This window comes from Thamnophis elegans, chromosome 11 (assembly GCF_009769535.1).
Source record: "Thamnophis elegans isolate rThaEle1 chromosome 11, rThaEle1.pri, whole genome shotgun sequence".
In the NCBI taxonomy this organism is placed as follows: Eukaryota; Metazoa; Chordata; class Lepidosauria; order Squamata; family Colubridae; genus Thamnophis; species Thamnophis elegans.
The window spans coordinates 7,055,197-7,078,558 of record NC_045551.1 but is presented as its reverse complement, the minus strand read 5'-3'; the positions used below and the strand labels follow the sequence as shown (position 1 = coordinate 7,078,558).

Here is a 23,362-nt window from a genome sequence, read left to right as displayed (position 1 = left end):
AATGAGATGAAGTCTAGTCAATCAAGAGACAAGAAACTGAGAAAGGCTACTGTTTAACCTTCTTCCTTCTTTCCCAGTGTTTCACATAAATATGAATTATTTAGGTTTCCTTGCACAAATTAGGACAACACTAAGTGGCTATAACCTTCAGATCACCTAGACATAGCAATAGCAATAGCAGTTAGACTTATATACCGCTTCATAGGGCTTTCAGCCCTCTCTAAGCTGTTTACAGAGTCAGCATATTGCCCCCAACAACAATCCGGGTCCTCATTTTACCCACCTCGGAAGGATGGAAAGCTGAGTCAACCCTGAGCCGGTGAGATTTGAACAGCCGAACTGCAGAACTGCAGTCAGCTGAAGTAGCCTGCAGTGCTGCATTTAACCACTGCGCCACCTCGGCTCAGGATTGACTCATGACTGATCTTGATGACTTTTTCATGACTGAAAAAGTTAAGCAGGGTCAGATATTACTTCTTGGATAGGAGACTACCAGGAAAGTTCCAGACTTGTAGGCTTGACTCAGAAGCCAGAAAATTTCTCCAGAAGTTAATATCAAACCTCTTCATACTGTTGGCAAGAAAACGTCCCTGAGCCAGCTTGGCTTAAAAGTTGTTTTTCCTTTTCAATTATATAAGAGCTGATATGAGACCACAATTCTATACTATTCAAAGCAGGCCATTAACCTGGTTAAATGGTTGAGTCATAGCTGTCTATGGCTATTAGACATGATAGTTATTTATTACTGCCTTTACAAGAAGTGCTTTGCCACTTAATGACAGTAGTTGAGAGAAATTAGCAGGAAAATTATATTGTCCTTATAGAGTGCTTGTATCAGCAGTTGGGAGATTATTGGGGATTTAGGATTGGTCCAATACACTGCTTGATCTGATCCAAGGAGGTTTGGTTATTTGAGTAGGGATGAGCCAAGTTTTTCTCCTGGAGCTCATCTAACCACAGCTCAAACATGCCCTGCTAATTGTTTTTATAACATATTGCTGTCATTTTGTCTCATCGCTAACCCACAGCTAAAGCAGCTTTAAATCATCTTTAGCTGTTCCACCTTTAAAGTGGAGTTTCCCCTCTTCTGAAAGAGTTATTGTAGTGAACATGACCTGGAATGTTTCCTTGATGATACATCAGTGGTTGATCTGCCCAATTACTTTGCTCACTTTAAGCTGCTGTGGGCACATGCCTTTCTCTTCAGTTCTTGGGCAGTATTTAAGTTATGGTAACTTATGGAAACCGGGACAAAAATCCAAAATTTCCTGAACTAGTAGTTGCAGTTTATACTGGATCTTCCTTTTCATGCACATTTATTTGTCCTAATAAGTGGAGTTTAGGAGCATGTGTGTGAAACCACATTATTTTTGCAAAGTGCTGCCATAGATTTCTTCATCAGAATATTCTTTTGTGAGTGAAAAATGGGCACAGCATACATGAAACAATCCATCCATCCATCCCCATATTGGAGAGAGACTGTCTGAGTTAGAGGGAGCATAGAGGGTATGTGAGCATAAGAGGGCAAAATCTGAATGCCATTGAGACTTACCTAACACAGGCATAAACACTATCAGTTTAAGAAGATTTTTATGCATTGCCTTGAGCATTAAAATAGCTAATTGAATTCTTCATATGTGGATATGATTATCACACTTAACATTTCGAACAAAATATCTAATTGATCTGTGGAATCTCTCTATAAGTGTATACACTGATGTTAAATTAGGACGGAATACTAAGTTAAACTTCACCAAGTGATTTGTGGCTTGACATGCTGTGAGCATCCACATGGAAATATAAACTTGTTCATTTTTTTCTCAATTTAGAGTTTTCACATGAGGCACAAAGGAGAAAAGCTTCAAATTATACTACTTCAGACGCACTATGTGAAAATCCATCTATGGAAAAAGTTTTAATGCTGGGAAAGGTGGAAGGAAAGCTAAATGGACCACTAACAGCAGGTTATATTCGCTATGAATACAGGTTAGAAGACATGTTAGTTTTCTTCATTGTCATGAAGAAACTTGATGGTATATAATTAATTAATCAATCTTCATGATCTCCAATCAAAAAACTTGATAGCACACAAGGAAAATTTATGTGGGAGTGAATACACCTATCATAGAATGACGTGTGTGTGTGTGTACATGTATATATGCATTATATATAATGTTATCAGAAATAAATACAACGAAAGATCTCAGGTGCTAATTATCCATATAAAATCACTTTCTCGAACCAGTATGTTAATGCTAAAGCATTTTGGATAAACAATATGGTGGATTATTTAAAATATTTTTAAAAAGAGGATAAAGTTCACTCCTCAGTTGTTTTTTGCTAGGTATAATTACATACTCTACAGTTATAGAGACTAATTTGATTCTGAATTTAATAATGGCAACAAGATTGCTGGAAGAAGGAAGAATTGCTTATTATTCAAGGATGGGTGTTAAAAGTAGTAAACTTAGCAGAGATGGCTAAAATCTCAGCATGTTGGAAAGACTATTCAGATGAGAAACACAAGTTGGAATGGAGAAGATGGATTGACTACATTCAAAATAAGCATTGGACTAAGGAACTTCAATTAGCTTATGAATGAACAAGGAATGTTGTAATTTATCCAAATTTAGCTTAACAAAAGTGGAGTTAAAGTACAAGAGGGAGGTAAGATGTTATAGTTAGTTAGCTTATCTTAGTGTATGATTGTTAAATGTTTATACCCTGTATTTTGCTCTGGGAAGTTGGGGTGGAGGGAGGGTCGGAGGGGTGGCGGGGTTGGGGTGGAGCAGAGGTGGGTTCCTAACAGTTTGCACCTATTCGGTAGAACCGGTTCGTCAAATCTACCTAACCGGTTAGAAGAGGTTCCACCAGTGGACCCGGAAAGCAGGCCACACCCACAGAGTAGGTTCCAACAATTTTTGGAAACGCACCACTGGCAAGGATCTTGTAACTTGACAGCTTTAAGACTTGCATGCTTCAATGAACAGAGTTTCTGAATAGCTACTTGGACCCACCTAAGTACTAATTCATAATTTCATATCGGGTCACATGGGCAGCAAGCCACTCCCATCCGGTCACATGGGTGGCAAGCCACTCCCACAAAGGAGGCCACACCCACAGAGTAGGTTCCAACCATTTTTGAAACCCACCACTGGGGTGGAGGGAGGGAGGGAGGGAAGGAAGGGGAAATATTTGTAAAATTTATTAAAACTTTTCAATTAAAAAAAAAAGAACATTTTTAAAAACGCCGCATTCCCTTCCCTCCCAAGCGGTGACAAAGTAACCCTAGGATAAAGCAAAGGGGACCTTAATATGTCAAACCCCCCCCCCTTTTGCCTCAAAGACGCCGCGTGGAACATTCCCGGTCGCCTCACAAGTCGCTGCCGCAGGGCAGAAAAAGGGGGCGTTCCCAACCTCCAGATCCCGTTGTGTTTGAAAATCCGCTACCACTCAGGGCGTGCCGTGGGCGTTCCCCAACGACGGCTCCGCCCCCCCCTCACGCCCCTCTCGCTCCGTTTGTGCGGGATCGAAAGAAAGGCGGCGAGGAGGGGAAGTGGGCGTGGCCGACGGCAGCGTTCGTTCTCTCCCCCCCCTCCCCTCCCCACCTTTGTTTTCGCCTTACGTCTGCTCTTCGGGAGGAAGGCGGTTCCTGGGGGCGATGACGTCAGGTCCCTCAGTGTGGAAAGGCGGGGCCCAGGCCAACGGAGGAGAGCAAAGATGGCGGCGGAGGCGGCCGCTGCCTCAGGAGCGCCGGAGGAGGCTGCGGGGCCACAGCGGGCGACGACGGCCGCGCGAGGGCATTCCTGAAAAGGGGGGAAAAAGGGCCGGAATCGTGCGCGGAAGAAGAGATTCAAGGACTGGGGGGGGCTCATGCGCCGCGGAGGTCGCCTCCGTCGCCCGCACCTCAAGCACCGACATCCCAGCCGGCTCTGAGGCGACCGAGCGAGGCTGAGAAGTAAAGCAGGCGAGGCTCGGAAGCCTTAACGGGGAGGCGGCGGCGGCGGCGGCAGCATGAAGTTCGCCGAGCACCTTTCCGCACACATCACTCCGGAGTGGCGGAAGCAATACATCCAGTATGAGGTACCTGAAAGGCTCTCCTTCGGCGGCGGCGGCCGGGGGGTGGTGGTGGTGGGTTTGAAATAAAAAGACGGGGGAGAGCAGCCTTTGGAAAGGAGCGTCGGGGAGGCTCAAAAGCTCTTTGGGTTTGCGTTTGTGGAAGAAAACGTGCATTAAAAGATGCGCGCTTAAGAGCTTGTGTGTGTGTGTGTGTGTGTGTGTGCATGCCTGTGTGTGATGTGGGGGGGGGGGCGGCTCACCTGCTGCAAAGAAAAAAGCCTTGGAGCCGAAAGAGTTGAATGGAAAATATTAACAGAATTGGGGATTTTCGGGGGGCGGCGACGGCGGCGGCGGGGGGGGGGTGTCTGGCTTTCAAGTAGGGTCTCCATTTGATGGAGTCGTTTGCAGCCGCCCCCGCCCCCCCACCTCCCTCCACACACACACACACACACACACACCGCGGTTGGGCGTAGCGGCATCGCCGATGCTTCGCTCCTCGGCCGGCCTTTTTTTCTTCCCCCCTGGTAGAATTCCACTCTTCCCTGCTTCCAGCTGCATTCATTCTGCTTCTTCTGCTTTGGGCTCATGCATTTTTTTCCCCCACCCGAGTCTTCTTTAACTTGTCCCCATTTGAAGCTTCCTTTTTGCCCGAGGTTTCCTTGGGCTTTGATGCTTCCACACACACACCTTGATATAATTTAATCAAGATGGAAAGGGAAAAAAAAAAACTGGCCACAGAAGTATAGCTGTCATCTTGTACCAATTATCTGGACATACCTCTAAACAATCTTTGGGACCATTATGTTATTCTCCACTTTTAATGTCGATGCTTTTGAATTATATTTTAATGTTAGTATTTTTTTTAATATAGTGTAAAAACTAATGTGTATTGCTGGTCTTTGACCATAATAAAGATTTTACTTACCGTATATACTCGAGTATAGGCCGACCCGAATATAAGCCGAGGCACCTAATTTTACCACAAAAAACTGGAAAAGTTATTGACTCGAGTATAAGCCTAGGTTGGGAAATGCAGCAGCTACCGGTAAATTTCAAAAATAAAAATAGATACCAATAATGTTTTTGAATATTTATTTCAAAGAAAAACAGTAAACTAGCGGTGTATTCAATGAAATACTTCACTCACCTCATGATGCTGATGTCCCGCTGTGATGATGATGTCCCGTGCAGCCGCGGGAGCGATGTCCCGCCTCCTATGACACACGGCACAGTGATTCCTATCATTGGATCACTGTACCAGAGGAGGTGGGACATCGCTATGTGGCTGCTTGCCATAACAAGGAGGAGGTGGGACATCGTTGCAGAGCGGCAGGAGGGGGAGGAAGGGGAATCGTAAGACAGCCCTGCATTACATTAGAACGTGAGGAGGGGGGATGGTGCGGTGCGCGCTGCGCGGCAAACTGACACAGAGGGAGGGGAAACTCACAGGGGCACTGGGCCATTCACAAGTGTCACCCAGCGGCATGGCCCCGCCCCTTTTTCTCCTCCATTTCGGGCAAATTTTTCACTGACTCAAGTATAAGCCGAGGCGGCTTTTTTCAGCCCAAAAAGTGGGCTGAAAAACTAGGCTTATACTCGAGTATATACAGTACTTAATCAAGATGGAAAGGGAAAAAAAAAACTGGCCACAGAAGTATAGCTGTCATCTTGTACCAATTATCTGGACATACCTCTAAACAATCTTTGGGACCATTATGTTATTCTCCACTTTTAATGTCGATGCTTTTGAATTATATTTTAATGTTAGTATTTTTTTTAATATAGTGTAAAAACTAATGTGTATTGCTGGTCTTTGACCATAATAAAGATTTTACTTACTTAATCAAGATGGAAAGGAAAAAAAACCTGGCCACAGAAGTATAGCTGTCATCTTGTACCAATTATCTGGACATACCTCTAAACCAGTGTTTTTCAACCTTGGCAACTTGAAGATGTCTGGACTTCAACTCCCAGAATTCTGGAAGTTGAAGTCCAGACATCTTCAAGTTGCCAAGGTTGAAAAACACTGCTCTAAACAATCTTTGGACCATTATGTTATTCTCCACTTTTAATGTCGATGCTTTTTAATTATATCTTAAAGTTAGTATTTTTTTAATATAGTGTAAAAACTAATGTGTATTGCTGGTCTTTGACCGTAATAAAGATTTTACTTACTTAATCAAGATGGAAAGGAAATAGCATCTAGGGAGAGCTTTTTTTGCTAAGCATTGTTTCTTTTGTCAAGGTCAAGAAGGCTCCTGTTTAGTAGTAGTAGGGCTGTTGTAGTGGATCTTCTGTTGGGATATTGCTATTCCCAAAGAAGATGGGGTGGGAGGGGAAGCCACCTGAGAAAAGCTGTCTCCCTGAACTGCTTTGGAAGGAAACTAGATGGCACTGCATCCCAGGGTTATTCAGCCTCCACTTTTGACACTTGGGTTTTTTCCTCTACTAACTACCAACAATTATCCTTAATTAGTCGCTGAATTGGTATATGTTGATACAAATGCTGAAAAGTTAAAGCTTTGCACTTTGTTTTTGAACTTGGAAGTTATAGTCTCTTGAGCCTGTTCAATAGGGGTGGGTGTGGCAATTCCTAGAAATACTTCTAGAACCAAGCTTGCATAACTCATAATTTCAACTTTTCCATATATATATTTTCGCTGATAACGGATAAGAGCCTGTGGCCTAATGGCTAAGATGTTTGCCTAGTATGTAATATAGCCCAGGTTCAAATCTCAGTAAGGGTATGGCTAGCTGATGAGAGTTAAATAGCTTGAAATAGATCTATACTAGTCTCCCTTTATTTATTTATCAGCACAAATTAAAACACACACACACACACACATATATATATTTATCAGCACAAATAAAACACACACACACACACACACACATACATATATATAATATTGGGGGGGAATGGATTGGGCATCAGGTTCAAGGCTTGCATCAGTTGCTTGAGCCCAGTTTTATTGCATTTTTGTTCATTACATTTGAAGCTTTTGAAACTTTCAGTAATTAAACATTTCAGTTTATTTTATCTCTGTAAGGCTTTATCTTACACAAGTAATCTGTGTAGGGTTTTTTGTTGGGGGGGGTTTGGAATCCTGTTTAGAGTTTTAATGATTTTTTTTATTATTTACTGATAAAATTTACTTACTTATTTACTGTAAGTCCTTTTCCTATTAGAATCATTAGCCTCTTAACTAATAGGGAGAAATTGGTTCTAGATGTGTTGGAGGGTTAAGGAATGAAATGAATCCCTTATAGTGTATTATAGTATTTGAAAGTTTGTGGGTTCCTTTGAATTTTCATTCTTTCTGTATAAACATGACCCAAAATGTGATTTATTCTTCACATAAATCTTAAAGTTAAAGAGAACCCAATTAAACAAAAACATTATACTTGTTTGTTGAAGAAAATGATTCAAAGCTACATATTTCTGTGTGGCAGAATAATGCGAATCTTTCTTTCAGTAACTGGTGAGTCACCCCTTTGCCAATAATAATTGCAACTAAATGTTTTCAATAACTTAATTAGTTTGTAGATTGTGTTAGAGGATTTTTGACCGATGCTCCCTTAGAAAAGAGTTTCAACTTGGAGATGTTGTGGGCTGCTTTGCATGAACTGCCCACTTCAGTTCATTCCACAACATTTCTATAGGATTGCAGTCAGGACTTCGGTTTGGCTATTTCAAAGCATTAACTTCCGTCTGCTGTAACCATTCTTTGATTGTATGACTTGGATGTTTTGGATCATTGTTGTGCTGCATGGCTCACTTTTTTATGAATTTCAGTTCATAGATACCTAGACATTTTCCTGTAGAGTTGTTAGTACAATTCAGAATTCATAGCTCCATCAATGATGGCAAACTGTCCAGGTCCAGAGGCAGCAAAAAAAGTTCAAACTATGATACTGCCACCACCATGTTTTACAGAAGAGATAAGTTTAATGTTTTTCATTCAAGCTAATAGTTACATTTTGGTCTCATCCATTCGCAGAACATTCTTCCAATAGCTTTCTGGCTTATCCACCTGGTCTTTTGCAAACTGTAGACAGGGAGCAATGTTCTTTTTGGAAAGTAGTAATTTTCTCCTTGCAGCCCTGGTATGCACAGCATTTTTATTTAATTTTGTTCTCTTGATGGTGGTTCCATGAACATCGAACATTCACTAATGCAAGAAAGTTCTTTAATTTTTTAGGCATTATTCAAGGATTGTTTCATACCTCCCTGACTATTATGCACCTCTTTGCTGCTCAACCACTCCTATGGAGGGGTAACAGTGATGTTGAATTGCCTCCATTTGTACACAATCTGCCTGAGAGTGAACTGGTGAAATCCAAACTCTTTGAAATGGTTTTGTAACTATTTCTGTGTGTCATGGCTTGAACAAAGTTTCTATCCTGGGGAGCATGAACAACTGTTTTTTGGGGATCCTCAAAAATCTCCTTTTTCAAGCCATGACACATTTCCACATACCTATGTTGTGATCAGATTTTGATAGTGAATACAGTTTTGCCAAGAAAGATCAATTTTGTTAGATACGATGGTATTTTCAACAACATTATACAGTCCAAAATGAATTTGTATATTTGTCCAGAGGAAATGTACTTTATTGATCTGTCAGTTTCCATGCAAGAACTGTCTTAAGATATCCCAGGTGAGATATTAAAAAAACCCTATCAGTGGTTCTGGAAAATTTTAATACTGCTTTTGGCAACCATGAGATAAATATGTGATCAGCTTGATGCATAATGCATGCTTTGCTCTTAGCCTAGTGTTTTAAATCAAGCAAGGAATACTAGGTCTTGTAAAATACAGAGTTCTTCATGAGCATATTATGATCATAATATTTCCTAGCGACTTTTTTATTGACCATATACTCTTCAAAAGGGACAATCCATCCTGGACATTTAAGAAATCCTAGAGATTTCTGGATGCTCTTTGACATTCCAGTTAAAGCCATGAAAGTTTAGGTAGAGAGATCCATAGTTCTGATAATTCCCAATTACCGAGGAACTGAATTCATGAAATGGATGGATTGTAATCTGAATGTTGATGTTACAAACTTGATAAAGCTGTATCAAATACAAGCCAGAGCAAGTAGCTGCAGCTATGAAACAATCTGTCTCTTATGTCATCTTTGATAGCTGTCCACACTTTTCTCAACACTTATCAGTATTGAATCAGTAGGGCAAATTATGGTCTAATTATATCTAGTTATAACTAATCAGGATATCTTTGGTCAAATATATTGAACCTTCCCACTGCTCCATTTAAGCATATGACAATATTTTGCTGGTGTTTTTGCTTGTATACTATACTTACCAAAGTTCAGTTAACTACCGTTAGCTCACTTTTTATGGGTTCACAAGATGCAGCCAGTAATAAACAATGAATTAGATGTGCATAGTATATTAGATTATAAATGTGGTTATTTTGTAGTTCATTGTATTGTGTGGACAGAGATATTCTGACTTGGGGGAGTAGAAAGCAGTCCCAATTAGATTCAGCTAATTAACAAAATGCATTTCAAACCAAAGTTTGAAACATTGCTTCAAACTTGGCTGGAAATGGGTTCATTTTCCAGAATGAAGTACAGCAAAAGGCTGTGAATAAAATGTAGGGCAGACAAGCAATTGGTTGGTTGGTTAGTATAGGTGCCAAAATTAAACAGAACAAAATTAAAACTCTTAGAGTGTGTGAAATATAATGACACTAATACAAGAATCCTGCTAAATATAAAACTAATACAAAAAGTCTGCGAATCCAACAAAGAATCATATCAGACAGTGTCACAAATCCACCTGACACAATGTCTGGAGAAAAGCCAGGTCTTTAAGACTTTAATACAAATTGGTAGATTCAGGGTCAGACAGTATGTATCTTTGGGCTAACTCTCATATGCAGTGACAGGAAATATAAGTTTACTACATCCTATAATATTGTTTAAGAGATTGAGCATGTTGATCCCTATTGAATCTTCCTGAATGGGCAATGACAGGTAGTCTCTCAAATAATCCAACTTTATGGCTTAAAGGCTTTAAAAATGATAGCTGCATCTTGAAGTATAGTTTCAAACAATCAAATTAAAATATTACACATAATTCACTCATATTGAAGCATGAAAATTGTGGAACATTTCAGTTTGATACTCTAAAGAGAGTGTGTCTAGGTCTGCAATTAAATTGTGATTAGTTATTGTAGACACACTACTGTTTATTACTAAATATTGCAAAAATGTACTAGAGACTAGTTATTTATATAACAGTCATGGCTGAAAGTGGCCTGGTTAAAATTATTGCAGAGTTTGGATTACATATTTTTTCTTGAATCTATTTAGACAAGAATGTATCTAAATCTTCATGATCTTGGCTTAGTCCATATTGTGAAAGCAGGCTGTGAAAGAAGAGAAATATGTTTTAAGTTTAATGAGAATCTGAGGTTTCATTTATAAGACTTAATTCTAGCTCATTAACACTTAAAAATTGGGGTAAAATTTACACGTAGTTCTCACTTAGTGACCACTCCAGCTACTGTTCAAATGTTGTGATGGTGCTGAATGACTGGTATTTATGACTAGTCCTTGGAGTTCCAGTTGTTTCAGTGTCCCCATGATTACATGATTGAGATCTGGGTGCTTGGTGGATAACTTGTGATTATGATGGTGGCAGCATCCCATAGTCACACAATTGCCATTTGCAACCTTCTTTCAGGCAAAATCAATGGGGAATCTGTAGGAAGTTGCAAATGACAGCCAAGTAACATTCTCATTGATTTTCTCACTGGTTGGCTTAATAACAGCACATAGGAATATCAATTGCCCTCACTAAGTGACATGGTCACATGACATGATTTAGCAATGGCAATTTCTGTCCCTGTTGCCATCATTAACTACCTTTAATGGTGAATGCTTTCATCAGCATTACAGTGGTGGTGGTGGTGGTGGTGGTGGGAGATCATTCCTTTTCTCTTTCATCTTCAGTCTGCCTTAGAGGATCTTTAGTCTTTCAAAATTTTGAAGGAACGTGGAAGATAGCAAGAAAAAAAGAAGAAGATGATAACATCATGTCAATAGATATCTTCAAGTTCAATCTTGTATTCAACATATGCCAGACTACTAACTGAATTTTAAATATCAGTGTTTTAATTGGTTTTGTAGTTTTATCAAGTGAAGTTTCAGATATACTGTAGAACTAATGCATGGTATAACTTTTTTTCTTTTTAAGACAATCACATTGGTTATATGGAAAATAGCATTATGTCTAGTCTTGAAGTTAAGCTTACAGGTACAATTTGTACAGAAACAAAGAGAGATTATTTGAAATTTTGGTTACATTGGCAGTGTCCATTTCTGAAAGACACATAATTGACAAGAACTATTCAAACTGAAGTATGGAAACAAAATCCTTTCCACCCTTAATAAAAGCAGCCCTGCCTTGCCTGTAACAATTAACTCAGTGAAAAATACTTCCATTGGCACAAATAGAAGTTTCAAGTCCAGGAAATAGATTTGAGGCTCAGCCCCAATCTCTCCTTACCTAGTAACTTCTATATCTTTAAAGCGAATATAACAACATGCTTTGAGACTTTAGTAAAACTCTGGTGCAAATATGCTGCTTGTTAAAACATAGTATAAATTAATATTGCAAGGCATGGAGTTAATAATGGTAAAGAAAAATGATACCAATTTTACTCCGCTCTCTTTTATTGATGTAACTTAATTAACCAAATAATAACATTAACTTAAAGTGTCAGAGATGTTCCATCTGATGGGGAGATTGGCTTTGGTTCGTAATTGTGTGACTTTTTTATTCAATAAAGCATAATTCTAACATTTGTATGAAACTGTTGTGATGTAGATCAGCATGCAGTTAATTTGTTGCAACATGGAGGTCAGTTGATGAAGTTTTGAAAGCAATTTGTTTTTCCATTTTTCCATCTTCATTTCCAGGTTGTCCTTTTAGACTTTGTATCTGTATTGCAAAGTCATAAATTTCTTCAGAGGTGTTTTGATATTTCTGTTTGCTTTCCTCTAAACTGTGACTGCTGATCACTCATTGCTTACTTTTAGATGAAAGACTAAGGCCTTAAAGTTTGGTTTGCTAAGTTAAAATCCATAGTTCAACATGAGATGCCACATGAGTTGAACTCAACTTCTGTTGATTGACATTACTGAATATTTGGGTCTTAATATTTAACATTAACCCACAGACGTTAATGTTTTCCTAATCAGTTTCTCTGAGTTTTCCATATTTTAATCTAATGATATCATCATAATTGAATGTCTTACATTTGAGGATCCCTATTGAAATTTAGTACAGATACAAGAAACAACAGTTTCTGTTGTTAATGATAGAAAACAGCATAATTATTACAGGTGATCCGTGATTTACAACACAACTGAACCCAAATTTTCTATTGCTAAATGAGATAATTGTTATGTGAATTTCTCCCCCCCCCCCCGCCCAATTTTATGACCTTTCTTGACACAGTTGTTAAGTGACTCTCTACAATTGTTAAATTAGTAACAAGGGTGTTGAGTGAATCTGATTTCCCGATTGACTTTGCTTCTCAGATTATTTCAAAAGGTGGTACATAACCCCTGTTACAGTGTCCTGTGAGTCACTTGCCAACTTGTGAATTTTGATTATGGATGCTGCAATGGTTATAAGTGTGAAAAACGATCATAAGTCACCCTTTTCAGTGCTTTTGTAACTTTGAACGGTCACTTATGGAACTGTTGTAAATCGAGGACTACCTGTTTAATGCATATTATAGACTGTTGTGGTGGTCATTCATGCTGCTAATATAATCTGAGATGCTTCTTCCTCTTCTCCAATTTCCAACTAATCTTTCAAGACTATAGACTATGTGAATGATAATTGAAAATTCAGAGACTTAAAAATATAGCAGAGCTTTGTTTTGCTAGTCAGTTTGTTCCTTGTGCTAAATGTTTATGGTCAGTGTGTAGAATTCATCTCTGACTTTGGAAATAAGTGAAATAACATTAAATTTACATTCCATGGTTTTGTTTGTTAGCCGTAAGGGGTGATGGGATTTAATTACTAATTGATTTAAAGTATGCAGAACAAGTGTCTTAATCTGCTAGTGATGACAAATTTATTTTTCCTTCTTTCATGACAGGCTTTTAAAGAAATGCTGTATGCTGCTCAGGACCAGGCGCCTTCTATAGAAGGTATAACACAAACTATAATTATTTTAACTATATTGATTAATTAATTTTTAGTTCAGTAGTTTCCTGATTATCCAGATACCACTTTCTATATAGACAAAAAAGGGGGTTAAAAAGAAGTCCTTTGACAAATTTGTTTTTGAGCTGAAAACACTAAATGATCAAAATAATCCATTTCAAGCACACAACAAGTGATTCTATGTTAAATGGGGTGTTTTAAACTTACAGTGGTTTGAATTAAAAATGTTTTGTATCATGTTCTTCCTTAACTCCCAATTTTTACTACAGTATTCTCAGAAGTCAATTTGAAACTTCTCATTTGTACTATTGTCTATGTTTTTTCAAAAAGTAGGTGCTAGAGGTTTCATTTTAGTTATTGGTCACAGGCATGGCTTTTAAAATAATGTTTGTAGAAATTAAATATAATTTATTTCAATTCATGGTTATGTAATTCATAGAACAAAAATCAAGGAATCTGCTCGGCTGTAACTACTTTCTTGTTGCATAGGAGGAAGAGGAGAATATAATAAGGGGTATCATAGGAATAGACTAATATGGTCTTTGTTTTTAAAATAAGAGCTCAAGAGTTGCATGTGGCAATCAGAATTATTCACTGCAGTTACACGCCTCTTTAAATCTTGTGGCCTCTGTTTCGTTTTCTCATTTCTAATCCACTACAATCAAAAGAGTCCCAGCATCTTACATAAAATAGAAAACTAAGAAAACATCCCCCAAAGAAGCAAAGATTATTTAATTTACATACAGTTGTGGGTAACAGGGAAATAGGCATTTACCTATCCTTGTCTTGCTTTCAAAATGTTGTTTCTAAACTGCACAAGGGTATCTTGCTGCTTGGTCAGATGGCAATGTTGCATTATACTAAATTAAATTAGTACTAAACATACTCTTGTGTCTTTGCAATTTCATTTTGAAACCAACATACAAAGAAATTGGTTAAATGCTTATATAAATATAAAAAGTTGCTAGACTAGAGTCTAGCTTTTCTATGTTTTATACTTCTTATTATATTCTTTTTATATCCCACATTACTTTTACCAATAACCCAAGACAATGAACATATTAATATTCCTTCCTTCTCCTATTTTCCCCATAACAACCCTGTGAAATGAATTGGATTGAGAAAGAGTGTTTGGTCTGTGGTCACCTAGCTGGCTTCCATGGCTAAGACAGGACTCCATGGTTTCCTGCTTTCTAAGCCAGTGCCCTAGATCAAACTAGCTCTCATGTTGGATTTTCTGGCATGTTGCTTTTTTGGCAATCTGATGTCTGCAGAAGACATTTAATTATTGGGTTGCTTAGATGGGGAAAACGTTAGATACTAGATTTTTTTGGATTTGGAGAATTTGCTTCACTGTAGTAAAATTGGTCATAAACTAGTGAGTTACAGAAATTATTATTTCAATTTACTTTATATAACTTTGGATATGTATCATTATTGCTTGTGCAGAACTGATTGAATTAATGGCTATAATGGGAATAATCTGCCGTATGGATTTGACATAGATGGCATTACAATCTGAGGCATCTAAATACAAAACTAGAATTGGAACCAACTGAATTTGGAAAACTAGGTCTATATAAGGAAGGGGGTAATTATTGTCTCCATATCTGTTTAACATGTACAATAAATACATTATAATAATAACAAGAATGGGAGTTGACAGCTAGAATCCAAATTGAGAGTCAAAACAGTGAAACATGCAGATATGCAACTTGGTTAGATAAACATAAAGAAGCTTTAGTATAGCTCTTTATGGAAATAGAAAATAAAACTATAAATTAATATTAAATATTAAAACATGAAACCGCATGCTTAATGAATTTGAAATTGACAGTAAAGAAGTAAAAGTGATAGTTTTGCTTTCCTTGTTTTAATGGCAGACTTAGGCAAGATTATGAAGGACAAGGTCATTTCTGTGACAAATAAAATTGGAAATCTTAAAGCAATGTGTTTCCATGGGTGATAGTGTGCTTTGAGAACTGAAGACTGAAAATCCAAAAAAGAAGCAAGTTTCTTTGAAGTATGAATTTAGAGACAGATTAAGTATCATGGATTGCAAAAAGCATATCCATCAATTCTGGACTAAATAAAGACTGATTATTTGAGGTAATGTAATTCAGACGTTGACCAGATGATGCAAGCAGGAGATGGACTTGGAGAGGATTCTGTTTCGCAGGTTTATGGGAAGTAGGAAAAAGGATAAGGCAACTGGTAAAATTGATGAACAAAAACAACGAAATTGCTGGTGTGTCCGTGAAAGAGCTGTAAATGTTAGAGACAAGTCAAGATAAAGAATGTTTGTCTATACAACCACCATGCTTCCAGCCGGACTCAGTAGTATCTAACTAAAATAATTATGTATAAGAGCCAGCATTTTAACTGAATAGACTAGAAAAAGCATAACTATCTAATTTCCAAATAGTATCAAACTCATCTATTTGGATCCTTTAACTATAGTAATGTTAAAGGTAAAGGTGTCTCTGCGGATTTTATACTGCTAATCATTGATGCCAAAGGGGGCAGTGCTCATCTCCGTTTCAAGGCCATTGAGCCAATACTCTTCAAAGACATTTCCACAGTCATATGGCCAGCATGACATCATGGAGCTCTGTTATCTTCCCAATGAAATGGTACCTATTTATCTACTTGCATTAAACTTTTCAACTGCTAGATTGACATGAGCTGGGTCAAGGATGGGAGCTCACCCCATTGCGTGATGTTCAAGTCTCAATCCTGGGCTGCTGGCTTTCCAGATGACAAGCCCAGCATCTTAACCGCTTTGCGGTTAAGACAGTATATTGTCTTAACAATATACCACAGTATATTAACATAAATTCAGAAATATTTGCCAGCATATTAAATGAATGTAATTCAGTATGAACTAGATTTTGGAAACTTGTAGATTTGACTGATGTTGTAATTTTTCTAAATCAAATGATTTCATCTTGCTTTGAAAAAGTTATTGGCATGCTTATAGCAGTTCTGATTTGCCTTCGATGCAAATATTCTCATTGAGAATAAAATGATAGAGAATTCTACCCTTGCAAATACTTTTATGTTAGATGACTATCTTTATTTGGTTAGTAGAATACAGCTCTTCTCAGTACCAGTGCAGTTTTCAGCAGACCTGTACATTGTACATTCTAATTCTTCATACTTAAGAAATGTCTTAGAATGTTGTTTTAAGAGGCAGGGAATGTAAAATATTATAGAGATGGACACTAAAGGCTGTGCTTCATGGGCCTAAATAACAGAAGTTGACTGATAATATTAAAGTGGTGGAAACTTTGATTACAAGTGGCTATGCTTTGTTAGAATTTTTGATTTTAACAAAAAGCTTAATTAAAAAATAACAAACTATAAACCACATATTTTTAAAAGACTGATTTTAGTACACTAAAAGAAATAATGAAGATGTAATGAGGAAAATTTTAGTGTTGCAACCAGCTGGGATATCTTGAAAAAAAACCCTAAAGAATACCATTTCAAACAACAGTAATGTGGAAGAAAACCAGAATGCCTTTAATGGACCCAGTGGGATTGAAAAGATACCTTGCTGACAAGCTGAGGCTAAAGAAGAATGCTTCTTGGAAATGAAAGGAAAGTCTAACAACCAAAGAATTTATAAATCTGGAGTTCAGAAATGTAAGAAAAGGGAGTTTTGTGGACGGCTTAATGCTCAGATAGGAATATCGTCCCTATATATTTGTAAGATCGATAGAAAAAGAGAAATAGTTTGGTGTATGGCGCTTCCTGCTCCCTACACCAAATATTCATATGTAAGCAAAAGAATTTACTGATACGGCATCTTGAAATTGCTGTTATTTCAGTAATTTGCCACTTTAGAATTAACATTTTTATGTTAATCCTGTGCTTGTACTTGACTGCCTATGCTTGTTACAACTTGAAATAACTGTTCACACTTTCCATTACATTATTGGGTAGATGTTACAACCCTGTACCATGAGGATGCAGTTTGTCAATAAACATTTATACTATCACTTCTGATTTTAGCATGGGCAATTGCTATGGGCACTTTTGCAAATCAGATTTTGTTAATGAGTTGTTAGTACTTGGCTGTAAAAATAAACTTTGTCACATTGTTTAATAAACTTCACACATCATTTGTTTCTGAGATTTAAAGACCCACTACTTTCTACTCTTTGAAGAAGGTTGGATATATTTTAATGATATTTTAAATAATCAAACTATAGTTTACCAGCTATTAATGAAATTAAGAGCCCTCATAATAAAAATCAAGAAAATTTAGAATTGAAATTTAAAAAATTGGAATTCTTATAACAGTATGAAAACCTTCCAAAGGAACTTTACTGTTCTGTGATGTAATTCATGATAGAAATGACAGTCTAATTTTATTGCTTTGCTTTGATGTTGTAGCGTAGTGGTTATTGTAGGAAGAATGCCAAGGAGAGCATTTAGCTAACTGCTTTTATGATTCATTGATTTTAAAGTCAATAAATAAAGTAAAAACCTACAGAATAAGTCAACTACTTCCTTGTCTTCATATTTTTCAGGCTTGAACATTTTCAAATTAACCTCAAATTAATCTTTGTCCCCCAGGTGAATATTCCCAGTACTAAATTGTGACAATATTTGATTAATTTGCAAACCTGTACTCAGAGTCTAGAAGAGTATATAATGACATTTACACGAAAGAGGAATATTAATATTTTTGTGGCCAAAATTGACATATTAGGACTTCAAATATTGTATTTCATAGTGGAAACTATACATTAAACATTTCATTGGGTTATTAGGAATGTTAGGGGTTTTTAATGTTGAAGTATAGAATAATAAGTGCTGTTTGATTTATAAATTAAAAATAACAAATTAATGCCAGCAGTTTGTACATAAGAAAGATGGGATATGTACAGTGTATTTTTAGCATATATACAAGAAGCTTCTTCTCCTAGAACTCTCTCTCACTTATCTAGAGTATTATCTCTGAGCTATGAGCAGGCAAAAACCACATTCAAACAACATCTATATAATATAGACCAAGAAACTGGATGCAGGAAATACTACTTAGCTTCCCATAATGGACAGTCAGGAATACATTTTGGCTTCAGCTATGTATCTCACACATCTTAATACTTCCAACCAGAAAAGGGCCTTTACCTTAGTCTGATGTAAGGTATTACCTTCAGGATTCCAAGCTGGAAGATACAAAAGGATACTATACTCTTTATAAGTATGTTCTTGTGAGTCAGGACATGCAGAAACAACTGAATATTTCTTTTGTATTGCAAGTTTTACACAGCATCCCAAAATGCTCTAATTGCCCTACTCCTGGTTAGTAAAACAGGTTATAATGGCCAGCAATACAAGCAATTCTTATTATATTAATCCTGAAATAATATATAAGATTGCCAGGTTCTGTGCAGTGGCAGACAAAATTATATAAAGAATAATTAAGAGTAATTGAACTTGTTTGAGCAAGGAGTAGTTCTGCTGCAGCATTACTCACTGGTCATTTTTCTTATGTTAGATGCTATATTGTACCCTCTTCAGATTTGTTGGGGACTCTATAAATCTATGTTTTAGATTAGTTTTAACTAATAAGAATGATGCTTTTTAGTATATGTGTGTGTCCGCGTGCACGCATATGTGTATGTTAAATGACTGCAATAAAGTTGCTTGAATTTTAATTTTTAGTATAAGTGATTTTATCCCTCCATTGTGCAGTTAACTGCACTGAGATGACAGTACTTGGATTTATATTTCAGTAACATTTGCTCTAGCCAAAGTATTTTCCCCTTGGTATAAATAAAGTTTTTAAATATATATGACTTAGATTAGAAAGGGAGATTGAAGTTATGTACTATATGGCATGCATATTACAATTCTGCTCATCTTAGCAGTATGTGAATAATCAATTTTGGTGATAAGCTACTAGACTATCTGTACTTAATCTTTCTTCTAACTACGTGAAGAATAAAAGATAAAGTAACTTAAAAAATAAGGTTATAGTTTCATATATACTTGAATTTTTCAAGGATTTTGATTACGTCTGAAGTCAGATAGTTAAAAAAAAGTCAGTGCTGCAGATATTATTTCATTTTTATTTTACTATCATACTTCACAGTGAAATTTAGTCTCTTGGTTGTGTTTTGCAACAGGTGGTCAGAATGTTCCTTTTTATTTGCCTTTGAATGCAAAGCAACTTAAAACTTTTAAATGCTTATAGCTCTCAGTTCACATTTTAGTTTGAAGGGAAGATTGTGAAGATGGGTGTTGACATGTAGATGTGTTAAAACCTCTGTCTTGCCCAGGCTTGTCCAGCTGCAGCTGTTGTTGCTAGATTATAACTCCTTAATAATCTCTCTTTATATGGGGCACATGCCAGTTTGGATATAACAACTTCAATTTGTTAAATTATATTTGACAAAAAAATAAATAAACTTGCATACTAACCTGGTGCTGAAATTTGAGAGGGGAATGCCTTTGAGTGAATTTTGACTCCTGGCAAATGCCTGAAGTTTTCTTGACACGATTTTCAGAAGCGACTAGCCTGTCTAGGGATGAGGAAAAAATGATTAGCCCAATAATACAATACAATACAATACAATACAATACAATAGCAGAGTTGGAAGGGACTTTGGAGGTTTTCTAGTCCAAATCCTCTGCCTAGCCCAAAGTCACCCAGTTGACTTCCAGCCTGATGGCTTAACCATTATACCAAATTAGTTTTCTCAGACATCAAACTAGGTCATAATATGGCTTGTTTTGGTTAATAGTGTGGTATGAAGTTAGTCATTGTACTGTGCAAAATATAACTTTGGAAAGGGATGAATTATCTAATTATCCTATCCTTGAAACGTGGAAGAGGGGAAAAAGAAAGGGGCATTGGAGATATTCTGGTGTTTCTGACCAGTTTGGGCTTTGGACCGCTCACTGTTATTTTCAGCCCCCACAGATACTGTTTAAGATGACAGAAAAAAAAGGTTGTTCATTCCTCATTTATGGCTTAACTTGCTATATGAACCATCCATGATGCAGCTTACTCTGTTAACAGTATTTAGGTAAGTCATAACTTAATGCAGTATGTGGTCCTTCCTTTACATCTGTAGTTAAAGATGTAGCTAGCATTTGTGAAAAGAAAATAGGAAAAGTGTACCTATAGGTAGTCCTTGACTTATGGCTATAATTGACTCTGGAATCTTGGTCATTGAGTGAAGCGGTCATTAAGCTTTGTTCAACAGCTACAATCCCAGGACTCCTGGGTTTGGTCATTAAGCAGTTACACGGGTTATTAAGCAGACAGAGATGTCTCGGGGGAGAGGTCCCTGGGAGGCTCCACTTAGGAGCAGAAAATCCTTCCTGCCAAAATCCAAGGAGGATTTTCAAACTCTGAGACACACTCAAGCATAACCTGGGCCAGGCCTCCCAGGGTTTCCCTCACCCTCCTAAAAGATGCTGCATTCCTTATTGTGCTGCCTCTCCATTTTCTGTTTGGGTTTTAGCTCCAAGGGGCTGGTTGAAGGATGTCAGTTCCTCTCTGTGCGCGGAAGAGAATGCCTTTGGTGCAGAAAGGCAGATGTCCATTTCTACATGCTGCTTGAAGGAAATCAGCTCTCCTTCACACCCAGAAATGAGCTGTATGCAGAAACATTGCTCAGGTCCCAGGATCTGAGTTCCATTTCTCCATCCTGCTGAAGGAGTTCAGCTGCCCTTGGCAGACAACTTGTTTTAACTTTCATTAGTTTCGTGGGAACTGGCACAGTCTAAAGTTTTGCATGTCTTGACAGAACACAACGTAAACAACAAATCTAAAAAAACCTGATCTCAATATTTTATTCAATAGTTTAAATTCAGAAAACTTTGATCAAGTTTAAATATAAATAAATATAATAATATAATATAATAAATCTCTGCTTATAATAGTTCCAACACAAAGTTGTCACTAAATCAGTATTCAAATATATTTTAATAACTAAAGAAATTATAAATTTTAAGATGCTCTATATAAAATGAAGTTTAATTGCTAGAGTAATTGTGGTAAATTAATTAATCATAGTTAATAGAGGCATTTGCTCTAAGAGTGAAACAAATGAATAATTCTAAAAATATTTTTCAGTTTGTTAATCATGTTTAGCTGAGGATTAAAGTAGCTCCTGATCAATCCAAACTACTGATTGAAGATAAAAAAAATCACACTATTTCAATGAAGATGTATAAAATGGTATCATTTACTGGCTATTTCAAATACAGTTTTACTTTTTATAGTAACTTCATTTGCTTGTCACGCTGATTGACAATTCAAAATGCTCATTGTTGAAACTGATGAATAATTCTGGCCTAGTATCTTCTTGGCTTTGGGAGGAGCAAATGAACTACTGAAATCATATTAACTATTTAATCACTAATTGTTCTATTTGGTTGCATTCTTTAAAATGTAGCTAATGTAGTGCATTAAATATATTTTTGTTCTCCAACACTAACATCTTTTCTAGAATCTTTTTCAGTTTGATAAATTAAAGGAAGGATAAGGTATTTGTGGCCATCGGCAGTGAGTTAAAACAGGTCACATTAATGTCTGTATCAAGCCAATAAAGCATTTAACTGTAAATATGATAATTGGATCTCATATAGTATAATCATTTCCCATCAATGACCCCTCCTCTGGTCTCCAAGTATATATGACTAAAGAAATATACTTGAACAGGCTAGAAAACAACCTTGAAATATTAATGCTGCATTTTAAAAGTCAAACCTTCTTAAGCTTGTTTGATAGGCAGCTTATGCTCCTTCACTGTTTGAAGCTGTATCCTTTGGCACAAATCAATAAAATCCATGTGTTTCAACAAAATTATCTTCTTTTTTAGCAAATAGTAAAGATACACTAATGACTTCTATTGCGGAATACATACTGGTTATCTAGGGAATAAAGGGAGCAACATAAGCCTATCAGTGAATTTAATTTGAGGATGCTTCAGAGTATATTCCTTCATTATTATTATTTTTTGTAACTACCGATGTTCCATACAAAACTCTTAATAGTAGTGGAGTTAATAGATTTGGACTTGAAGCCAGGAGACAGATGGGTTGTCCTTTATATGATGATCATTGGCTAGAAATAAAAGGGGATGGGTAGCCAGTCATCATTTTACTCATGGTTGAATACTTAACAATTGAGAGTTTGGAAGAGTTCATGTTAAAGACAATGCAAACAGATGGAATTATGAATCTTAACTGCAAGGTCCAAAATTTTCATCTTATTATGAAAAATGTTCTCAATTCTAATACAGTGCAACAGCTGAACATTCCCCCCAATAAAATTTAATGTTGCAGATTACTACAATCATAGCATCAATTTCTGTGTAAGAAGCACACTGGCATTCTACAACTCCTAGATTCAGATAAGAGGCCTGTATTTCTGACACTGAATTCCTGATAGCAGAACAAAAGACTTGTGCATAAGCTAAAATTTTAATATGTAATGCTCCAATTGTTCAGGGTCAACAGGATGTTATATTGAAGCAGGTAGTGCTTGTGAAACTCATCTTGAAAACCATCAAAATCTTTACACCAACACTATTTTCTTCTTTAGGTGTTTTTCATTATTGTGAATGAGTAAACAACTTAACTTTAAAATGTTTGGGATTGAATTCCCCATAATAATTGACAATTGATCTTGCTTTTTAGTGTTTCTGGGAGTGGCAGAACAAAATAATTGAAATTGGCCTGAATTAAAATGGAGGTAAATAAGACACATAAAAGTGATTTCTGTGGAAGCTCTCCACTTCATACCAGAAATGGGTCAATTAATTTGAGTTGTTATATAGGAACAAGGTGTATCAGTTGGTTATTGTATGCAATCCTGAATTTCAGGATAATATTTGGAATGTCAGCCATAGGATGAGGTGATAATCTTGATGCAACAATGAGGAAGACCTTGGGAAAGAAGAAGTTACCCACTTAACATTTTTAGAATAAAATACTACTTTTGAAATTGTCAGGAATACTGAAAAAGTTAAGAGGACAAACTATTCCCATTAAGAAGTGGCATATTAGTTGATGAATTATCATAAATGGGGCAGCTTGCAGCCTGAGGCGACATTTG

General features: G+C 36.8%; 1 protein-coding gene across 1 annotated transcript in view; it reads left to right on the top strand.

The window, feature by feature from the left end:
- Nucleotides 1-3,593: 3,593 nt before the first annotated feature.
- Nucleotides 3,594-23,362, top strand: part of XPR1 (xenotropic and polytropic retrovirus receptor 1) — a 92,238-nt gene continuing 72,469 nt past the window's right edge. Inside the window, exons 1-2 of the mRNA XM_032226405.1 lie at nt 3,594-4,083; nt 13,208-13,259. Coding sequence (XP_032082296.1) covers nt 4,015-4,083; nt 13,208-13,259 — 121 coding nt within the window. The 5' untranslated portion in view covers nt 3,594-4,014. The remainder of the gene's footprint in view (nt 4,084-13,207; nt 13,260-23,362) is intronic.